Source organism: Rhinopithecus bieti, unplaced genomic scaffold, assembly GCF_001698545.2.
Source record: "Rhinopithecus bieti isolate Rb0 unplaced genomic scaffold, ASM169854v2 scaffold_64503, whole genome shotgun sequence".
Lineage (NCBI taxonomy): Eukaryota > Metazoa > Chordata > Mammalia > Primates > Cercopithecidae > Rhinopithecus > Rhinopithecus bieti.
In genome coordinates, this window is record NW_016825208.1 from 671,032 (window position 1) to 680,910 (window position 9,879).

The 9,879-nt window shown below is 48.2% G+C and overlaps 1 protein-coding gene across 9 annotated transcripts in view; it reads right to left on the minus strand.

Annotated features, from left to right (window-relative positions):
• ATAT1 (alpha tubulin acetyltransferase 1) overlaps nucleotides 1–9,532 on the minus strand; it is a 23,417-nt gene extending 13,885 nt beyond the window's left edge. For 6 of the 9 annotated variants that reach the window (XM_017862852.1, XM_017862853.1, XM_017862850.1 and 3 more), the window contains exons 1-6: nucleotides 9,388–9,532; nucleotides 8,864–8,924; nucleotides 8,657–8,748; nucleotides 8,473–8,533; nucleotides 8,240–8,353; nucleotides 7,955–8,056 (exon numbers count right to left, since the gene is read on the minus strand). In XM_017862852.1, the coding sequence (XP_017718341.1) occupies nucleotides 7,955–8,056; nucleotides 8,240–8,353; nucleotides 8,473–8,533; nucleotides 8,657–8,748; nucleotides 8,864–8,924; nucleotides 9,388–9,494 (537 nt within the window). In that variant the 5' untranslated portion in view covers nucleotides 9,495–9,532. Of the gene's footprint in view, nucleotides 1–7,954; nucleotides 8,057–8,239; nucleotides 8,354–8,472; nucleotides 8,534–8,656; nucleotides 8,749–8,863; nucleotides 8,925–9,110 lie in introns of all 9 variants that reach the window. The other 3 variants (XM_017862854.1, XM_017862858.1, XM_017862851.1) reach the window with 2 other exon arrangements.
• Between the last annotated feature and the right edge of the window lie 347 nt (nucleotides 9,533–9,879).

Consider the following 9,879-nt stretch of genomic DNA (forward strand, 5'->3'; position numbering starts at 1 on the left):
TGAGCCACCGCGCCCGGCCTCTCTGCTGCCTCTTAATGGAAAAATATACTGTAGGAAAACCCTGCCTATCCCTTGCCTTGACCTTGCTGTAATGTCTACCAACCCATCCCCATCCTCCCCCAACAAGCACATGCTCAGCACTCCAACCACACCATACTGCTTGTAGTAAACCCTGAAAGGTGGTTTATTTTTATTTATTTACTTACTTATTTTGAGACAGCATCTCACTCTTGTCGCCCAGGCTGGAGTGCAGTCACGCGATCTCAGCTCACTGCAAGCTCCGCCTCCCAAGTTCACCCCATTCTCCTGCCTCAGCTTCAGAGTACCTGGGACTACAAGCACCCGCCACCACGCCCAGCTAATATTTTTTGTATTTTTAGTAGAGATAGGGTTTCACTGTGTTAGCCAGGATGGTCTCAATCTCCTGACCTCATGATCCACCTGCCTCAGCCTCCCAAAGTGCTGGGATTACAGGCGTGAGCCACCGCGCCTGGCCTGAAAGGTAGTTTAATACCTTTCTGCCTTTGTTCATGCCAGTTCTCTACATAAAAGGCACTTTAGCCTTTTGTCCACCTGACAAACACTTGCCTTTCAAGATCAGACATGTCGTCTTTCTTTACCCAACCCCCAGCCCAAGGTAGCACTCAAATCCATGTCCTTATGCCTCCTCTGTAATCACATCTATCAAATCATGTTACAATGGATTAACTGTCCATGTTCCTATCCAAGGCTAACTTGTCAACCAAATCCCAACCCCTCCTGCCCAATGACATCACTTCAACAGTTCTCCCCACTTTCTCTGACATAGTAATATTTTTTCTCTATAGAATCATTCTAATGCTATTTGTTCTCCCATCTGAAAAGGATCAACTCTTTTGATTCACTTCACCCTCCAGCTCTTGCTCTATTTCTATTCCTCTTAAAGCAGGATTTTAAAAAGTGGCTTATTCTTGCTGCATTCCTAGCTTCTCAGTCTACAAGACCCACTGCATCCAGGCTTCCACACACCACTGCACCAAAACTGCTCATCAAGATCACCAATGGCCTAAGGCAGATAAATCCAATAGTAACTTCTCAGACCTCTTTGCTCCTTGATCAGCAGCATTTGACCCAGTAAACTATTCCTTCCTCCTGGAAACACTTTGTTCAGTGGCCTTTCAGGTCACCTTACTTTTCAATTTTCTTTTCTTTTTGAGATGGAGTTTCACTTTTGTTGCCCAGGCTGGAGTGCAATGGCATGATCTCGGCTCACTGCAACCTCTGCCTCCCAGGTTCAAGTGATTCTCCTGCCTCAGCCTCCCAAGTAGCTGGGATTACAGGCATGAGTCACCTCACCTGGCTAATTTTGTATTTTTAGTAGAGATGGGGTTTCACCATGTTGGTCTTGAACTCCTGACCTCAGGTGATCCACCCAACTTGGCCTCTCAAAGTGCTGGGATTACAAGTGTGAGCCACCACACCCGGCCTCAGTTTTCATCTACTTGACTAGTCACTCTGTGGTTGCATTTGCTGGTCTTCTCTTCCTTCACTTCTTTTTGTTGCTGTTAGAACAACTCAGCAAAATAAAATTTGGGTTTATTGTTGGACAATATTGTTTCACGCATACATCAAATAGGCCTAAATAAATAAATAAGCAGCTATTTCATAGACAAAAAAGGCAAATAAATGAAACATTTTATCTTTGGTCTTTTTAACCATCTCACACAAACCAACTGTGTATGGTACAGCTAACTACATACACTAAAAAAGCTACTGGAATGCTCAGAATAAGACTCTTTTTTTGTTCTTTTTTAAGCAAGGTTTTTTTCCTCCTTTGAGATTATAATGAGCATGGTCATACCACAAGTAAAGTCAGAAGTAAGACAGAGAACCCTCCAAAGGCTGGCTTGGTCATCTGAGATCATTAAAAATGACTGACCTGGCCTGGCGTGGTGGCTCACGCCTGTAATTCTAACACTTTGGGAGGCTGAGGTGGGCGGATCACAGGGTCAGATCGAGACCATCCTGGCCAACCTGGTGAAACCCTGTCTCTGCTAAAAATACAAAAATTAGCTGGGTGTGGTGGCGGGCGCCTGTAATCCCTGCTACTCAAGAGGCTGAGGCAGGAGAATCGCTTGAACCCGGGAGGCGGAGCTTGCGGTGAGCCAAGATCGCACCACTGCACTCCAGCCTGGTGACAGAGCTAGCCTCCATCTCAAAGAAATAATAAAAAAAAAAGACCCTAACAATATGTACAAAAATATAAAATGTAAATAAAAAATACAAACTTCCTTTTTAAAGTACTTCTAAAAAACCAAGACCTTGGAAGTTTTGGTTCTTTTTTCCTCCTCTGTTGCAAGTTCTCTGCATTGGGTTGGGTGGTGGCGAGTGCCTGTCATCTGCAGTGGCACTGCCTTTGGAGGGCAAGCAGGCCTCTCCAGGGCAACCACGTTTAGATTCTGAGATGGGAAGCGGAGGGTGAATAGATCACAGTGGCTTTAATTTAAAGTTTAATTTTTCTTTTTTTGCTGTCTAATCATCTTCATCGGCCTTCTGCTGCTTAGGATCAACATCGTCATCTTCATCATCAGCAGCTGCCCATTTGTCCAGAACGCCTCAGTTGCTTCATTTTCATCTCTGTTCTTTTCTTCACCATCACCTTCCTCTTCCTTCTCTTTTTCCCCACCCTGTTCCTCTTCTTCATCTACCTCATTGTCAGTCTTCTGCTCCCCATTTTCCTCATTAGCGTTCCTGTTAGCATGGGCATCTCTTCCACTTTCTGCCTCCTCCACAACTTCTTTTTTTTTTTTGAGACGGAGTCTCACTCTGTCGCCCAGGCTGGAGTGCAGTGGCCGGATCTCAGCTCACTGCAAGCTCCACCTCCCAGGTTTACGCCATTCTCCTGCCTCAGCCTCCCGAGTAGCTGGGACTATAGGCGCCCACCACCTCGCCCGGCTAGTTTTTTTTTTGTATTTCTTTTTTAGTAGAGACGGGGTTTCACTGGGTTAGCCAGGATGGTCTCGATCTCCTGACCTTGTGATCCGCCCGTCTCGGCCTCCCAAAGTGCTGGGATTACAGGCTTGAGCCACCGCGCCCGGCCACAACTTCTTGAAGTCCTTGGTGGTGATCTCGGAGCTTGTGTCCACAACTGCATCTGACATCGTGGAGCACAGCGGTGATCCGATGCAAGGGATTAAGAAGAAAGCAAGAGTTTGGGGACTATGTCGATTAAGCTACCAGACTGTGAGACAGCAGAGGAAGCGCATGGCGGAGGTGGCTGCCATGAGCAGGACACCGAACCAGGAACAATGCAAAGATGGCTTTTCAGAGCAGCCAGTTGGGGGTCCTCACTTCTTAAAGAGGGCCCAAGGGGAGGGCCCAAAGGGGCAGCTTCTTTTTTTTTTTTTCCGAGACAGAGTCTCGCTCTGTCGCCCAGGCTGGAGTGCAGTGGCCCGATCTTGGCTCACTGCAAGCTCCGCCTCCCGGGTTCACGTCATTCTCCTGCCTCAGCCTCCCGAGTAGCTAGACAGGCGCCCACCACCACGCCTGGCTAATTTTTTTTGTATTTTTAATAGAGATGGGGTTTCACTGTGTTAGCCAGGATGGTCTCGATCTCCTGACCTCATGATCCACCCGCCTTGGCTTCCCAAAGTGCTGGGATTACAGGCGTGAGCCACTGTGCCTGGCCAGGGTAGCTTCTCTATCTATAATCTTTCTATGGTGATTACATCCTGTCTCTTTGCTTTAAATACCAGATGTATGCTGAAAATGCTCCTCCCCAAACCTCCTCCCTGATCTCCAGGGAAGTATCCAACTGTCTACTCAAACCTGGACTTATCACAGACATCTCCAATTAACATATTAAAAATGTACTCCTAATATTTTCCTCCAAAGCTGGTCTACCTACCATCTCAGTTAAAGCAACTTCATTCTTCCAGCTGCTCAGACTTTGGGGTTGTCCTAAAGTCCTCTTTCTCCACATAAAATCTGTCAGAAAATCTTACTTGCTTTACCTTCAGAATTTTAAAAATTTGACCACTCTTTACCCTCACTACTGCTACCACCTTGGTCTGAGCCACCACCATTTTTCACCAGGATTGTTGCTAATTAGTTTACTTGCTTCTACTCTTGCTCCCTTATTGCCTTTTCTTTCTTTCTTTTTTTTTCTTTTTTTGATAGGGTCTTACTCTGTTGCCAGGCTGGAGTGCAATGGTGCGATCTCAGCTCACTGCAACCTCCACCTCCTTGGTTCAAGCAATTCCTCTGCCTCAGTCTCCTGAGTAGCTGGGATTACAGGTGCATACCACCATGCCCGGCTAATTTTTTTTGTATTTTTAGTAGAGACAGGGTTTCACCATGTTGGCCAGACTGGTCTTGAAGTCCTGACCTCAGGCAATCCACCTGCCTCTGCCTCCCAAAGTGCTAGGATTACAGGTGTGAGCCACTGCGCCCGGCTATTGCCTGTTCTTAACAGCCAAAGTGATCTTGTTAAAAAAGAAAAAATCAAGATCACAGCCAAAGTGATCTTTTTTTTTCTTTGATGGAGTCTCGCTCTGTTATCCATACTGGAGTGCAATAGCGTGATCTCAGCTCACTGCAACCTTTGCCTCCTGGGTTCAAACGATTCTCCTGCCTCAGCCTCCCAAGTAGCTGGGACTACAGGTGCCCACCACCACACCCAGCTAATTTTTGTATTTTTAGTAGAGACGGGGTTTTACCATATTGGCTAGGCTGGTCTTGAACTCCTCACCTTGTGATCTGCCCACCTTGGCCTCCCGAAGTGCTGCGATTACAGGCATAAGACACCACGCCTGGCTCTTTTTTTTTTTTTTTTTTTTTTTTTTTTTTTTTTAGGAGTCTTGCTCTGTTGCCCAGGCTGGAGTGCAGTGGTACAATTTCAGCGGCTCAATGCAACCTCTGCCTCCTGGTTCAAGTGATTATCCTGCCTCAGACTCCCAAGTAGCTGGGATTACAGGCACCTGCCACCACACCCAGCTAATTTTTATATTTTCAGTAGAGACCTCAGGTGATCTGCCCACCTCGGCCTCCCAAAGTGCTGGGATACAGGTGTGAGTCACCACCCCTGGCCTGATCTTATTTTTTACTTAAAATAAAAGCCAGTGTTTGCAGTAGCCTATAAGGCCCTTCCTTCCCCATTACCTCTCTGATCTCATCTCCTAGCATACTCCTCCACTCACTATGCTGCTCTGGACACAGCCCATTTGCTCCTTCAGGTACACTCCCACCTCACAGCCATGCACTGGTGGTACTTTCTGTCTGGGATGCTCTCTCTCCAGATATTTCTTGGCTCTTATTTTTTTTAAATTTTTTTTTTATTTTTTGAGACAGAGTCTCACTTTGTTACCCAGGCTGGAGTGCAGTGGTACCATTTTGGCTCACTGCAGCCGCCACCTGGGCTTAAGCAATCCTCCTGCCTCAGACCCTCAAGTAGCTGGGACCACAGGTGCTTGCCACCTCACCTGGCTAATTTTTTTGCTTTTTCGTAGAGATGGGGTTTTACCATGTTGCCTAGGCTAGTCTCAAACTCCTGGGCTCAAGTGATCCACCCACCTCGGCCTCCCTAAGTACTAGGATTGCAGGTGTAAACCACTGCATCCAGTCTTGGTTTTTATTCTTACTTCATTTATTGCTCAAATGACACTTTCTCAGTGATGATCCCCTTTCAACCTGCAATCCCACATACTCCCATGCCCACCTTACTTGAGTATTCCCAAACCCTTACTTGCTCTCATTTTTCCAGAGCACTTATTAACCATATTCTTGTCTATTATGTTTGTCTCTCCAGCTAGAATATAAGCTCCACCACTAAGACAGGGACTTGTGTCTGTTTCTTTCTTTTTCTTTTTTGTTCCAAGACAGAGTCTCGCTTTGTCCCCCAGGCTGGAGTGCTGCAGCACGATCTCGGCTCACTGTAACCTCCGCCTCTGGGGTTCAAGCGATTCTCCTGCCTCAGCCTCCTGAGTAGCTGGGATTACAGGCGCACGCCATCATGCCCAGTTAATTTTTATATTTTTAGTAGAGACAGGGTTTCACTATGTTGAACAGGCTGATCTCGAACTCCTGATATAAGGTGATCCACCTGCCTTGGCCTCCCAAAGTGCTGGGATTACAGGTGTGAGCCACCATGCCTGGCCCTTTTTCTTTTCTTTTTTTTTTTTTGAGATGGCGTCTCACTCTGTTGCTCAGGCTGGAGTGCAGTGGTGCAATCTCAGCTCACTGCAAACTCTGCCTCCTGGGTTCAAGTGATTCTCCTGCCTCAGCCTCTTGGGTAGCTGGGATTACAGGCACCCGCCACCATGTCTCGTTAATTTTTGTATTTTTTTTTTTTTTTAGATGGAGTTTCACTCTTGTTTGCCCAGGCTAGAGTGCAATGGCATGATCAAGGCTCACTGCAACCTTCGCCTCCCAGGTTCAAGCGATTCTCCTGCCTTAGCTTCCCTAGTAGCTGGGATTATAGGCATGTGCCACCACGCCCGGCCAATTTTATATTTTTAGTAGAGACAGGGTTTCTCCGTGTTGGTCAGGCTGGTCTCGAACTCCAGATCTCAGGTGATCCGCCTGCCTCCGCCTCCCAAAGTGCTGGGATTATAGGCGTGAGCCACTGCATCCGGCTAATTTTTGTATTTTTAATAGAGATGGGGTTTTACCATGTTGACCCGGCTGGTCTTAAACTCCTGACCTCAAGTATTTGCCCACATCAGCCTCCCAAAGTGCTGGGATTACAGGCGTGGGCCATCACACCACACCTGGCCTTTTGTTTTGTTTTATTTTGGAGACAGGGTCTCTCTCTGTTGCCCAGGCTGTAATGCAGTGGCGCAATCGTGGCTCACTGCAACCTCTGCCTCCCAGGCTTAGGTGATTCTCCCATTTCAGCCTCCCAAGTAGCTAGGACTATAGGCACGTACCACCATGCCTGGCTAAATTTTTTTTTCTGTATTTTTTGTAGAGACAGGGTTTCGCCATGTTGCCCAGGCTGTTGTCTGTTTCATTGAGTAAAGCATTCCTAGTGCCCAGAACACTGCCAGGCACTCAATGTTTATTGGATGAATGGGTAGCATTAGTAACATTTTGCTGCACTTAGTTATAAACAAGATCTCCTTCCCCATATTAGGCCAAAGTTCCATGAGGACAGGGAATGCATATTATTCTGGACCCTTAATAAATACTGACTGACCAGGTGAGTAATGGACTATGTGAAAACAAGGCAGTGAAAATGAGCTGGTTATATTTGGGTTGAAAATTAGTCATAAGGGGCCAGGCGCGATGGCTCACACCTGTAATCCCAGCACTTTCGGAGGCCGAGGTGGGCAGATCATAAGGTCAGGAGATCTAGACCATCCTGGCTAACACGCTGAAACCCAATCTCTACTAAAAATACAAAAAATTAGCTGGGTGTGGTGGCGGGCGCCTGTAGTCCCAGCTACAGGGGGAGTTAAGGCAGGAGAATGGCATGAACCCGGAAGTCGGAGCTTGCAGTGAGTTGAGATCGCATCACTGCGCTCCAGCCTGGGCGACAGAGCGACTCCATCTTAAAAAAAAAAAAAAAAAGGCATAAGGGTTGGGTGCAGTGGCTCATGCCTGTAATCCCAGCACTTTGGGAGGCCGAGGCGGGCGGATCACGAGGTCAGGAGATCGAGACCATCCTGGCTAACACGGTGAAACCCCGTCTCTACTAAAAAATACAAAAAACTAGCCGGCGAGGTGGCGAGCGCCTGTAGTCCCAGCTACTCAGGAGGCTGAGGCAGGAGAATGGCGTGAACCCAGGAGGCGGAGCTTGCAGTGAGCTGAGATCCGGTCACTGCACTCCAGCCTGGGTGACACAGCGAGACTCTGTCTCAAAAAAAAAAAAAGAAAATGAAACCTATGTGATAGGAAATAAGTCACTACTTCTTTGCCATAAATAATAAATTCAATGGGAATGCTCAGTGGGGATCTATTCTCTGAAACTTCTAACCTGTGGCACTGTGGTCTCCAGATTGTAGTGTTTATTCAGGAATTTCAGCAGCTTCTGTGAGGGTCGGTCAATGGCGAGTTGGTGCGGTTCCACTCGCTCCTTCTGCAGGGAACAGGAGATTCAGGGTAGGAGGAAGTATGGGGAAAGCATGCCAACAGGAAGCCACAAGCCTGGGAAGGGAATAGGAAGACATAGGAATACGGGGGGTGGGAGGCAGGGCTTCTGGAAGGGCTCATGGCAAAGGAGTCCCTAGTTTGGATGAACCAGTGAAGAGGTAAGTGATACCTGCAACATATACTGGAAGAGTTCTCGCCCATGGCCATGGCGTTGCACAGACTCATGGATATAAAAGTCCAGGATGCAAAGTGGTTCTACCTCATTATGAGCCTCACGATCATCCTAAGAGAGAAACAATAAAAATGTTTTAGGACCCCCGGCATCTCTGCTGCCCCCTAACTCCAGCACTTTTGTTCTCAAGAACCAAGGTATACGAACTCCTGGCTTCCAATAACACTCACCAGTACAAAGAGCTTCTTGTATCCAACTTTGATGAAACCAATAATGGCTCCTTTTCCAGCCCTGTAGAACGGGGAAAATAATGAACAGGCTAGTGGTAACTATCTGTAAGAAATAGTCAAAGATGGGGGAAGGGCTGAGGGAGGAAGGAATTAAGTATGGGATGGAAGAGAATGTGGCACTCACGGTCGGCCTGAACTGTCTTTGAGAATATAAACAACATGGCGGTTACTCTGCATCCTTGATGCACTAGTGATGGGAGCGGAAAGATTCTGGGCCTGCAGGGAAGATTAAGTCAGACTTTCTGCAAGTCCCTCCAAAGGACCCAGGCCTCCCTTATCTACCATCCCCACAGAGGTCCTCCCTTTACTCCATCTAAAAACTCTCCAGTACCTTGGCAGAAGCCTTGCCCAGTTCATCTATAATGGTCATAATTTGCTGCTGTAGATCAACACTAGAGAAAGAGAAGAAATAAAAGAGTCAGATACTCACTGAATTAACGGGTCCTGGGCAGTCAGTCCTGGGAACCTGGGCCACAACTCCAACCAAGGTTTAACACTGAACGTTCGCTGCCTTTGCCTGGAAGTCTCCCAATCTGATTTCCCACCCCACGCTTCTGAAACCCAAACTTCTGTCACACCTTTCAAGGTGGTACACTCCCTCCTCCCTTAAGGTTATTGTGAGGAAGCAGAAAGGCCGGGTCAACCACATCCTTTGGTTGGGACATTTTGGGCCGGGGTGAAAGGTCACAGATCCAAGCGCTGATCAATCCCACTAGGCCCAGGGTCAGAGGTCACCAAAAAGGCCAGGACATCAAAAGGAGCGATCACTAGTCAGTGAGAAGGGGGCGTGGTGCCTGGACCAGGTTTGGAGAGGAACCAGGAGAAAAGGGGCAGGGGGTGGGTTTGAGCTGTCACCGGGCCGGCGTTGTGGTTCCGGGTCGGCGGGCTGGGGGCCTCAGGTGCTGGTCCAGCACCGTGATCCGCTCCGGGAACAGCGCGTCCACATCGAACGGGAACTCCATGGCCCATTGTGCGCGGTTGGACCCGCCCCACACGACGTCACTTCCGCCCCTCCCTTCGCCGCACTGCCTCTCGGAGTCTTTATTTCCAGGAGCCCCGCCTGTAGACCATGCCCCTAGCGTCCCGGCAACTGCTAGGGCACCCTTTTTTTTTTTTTTTTTTGGCCAAACCAGCTGTATCCCTAGCAGTGCCACTCATTCCCATCTCTGCATCCCACGGCAGTGAGTGCCATGGCAACGCAGTCTTCCTAGGCCCAGTGTGTCACTGTCTAACCTTTTAGCCCCTCAGTGAAGTGGGCTATGCTCTGAATGTGGAATGGGGACCCACAAAGGCATCTTGACAGAGTGGCACTGCTGCCCATCCCCAGCTTCTAGTCCCAGGCGTCAC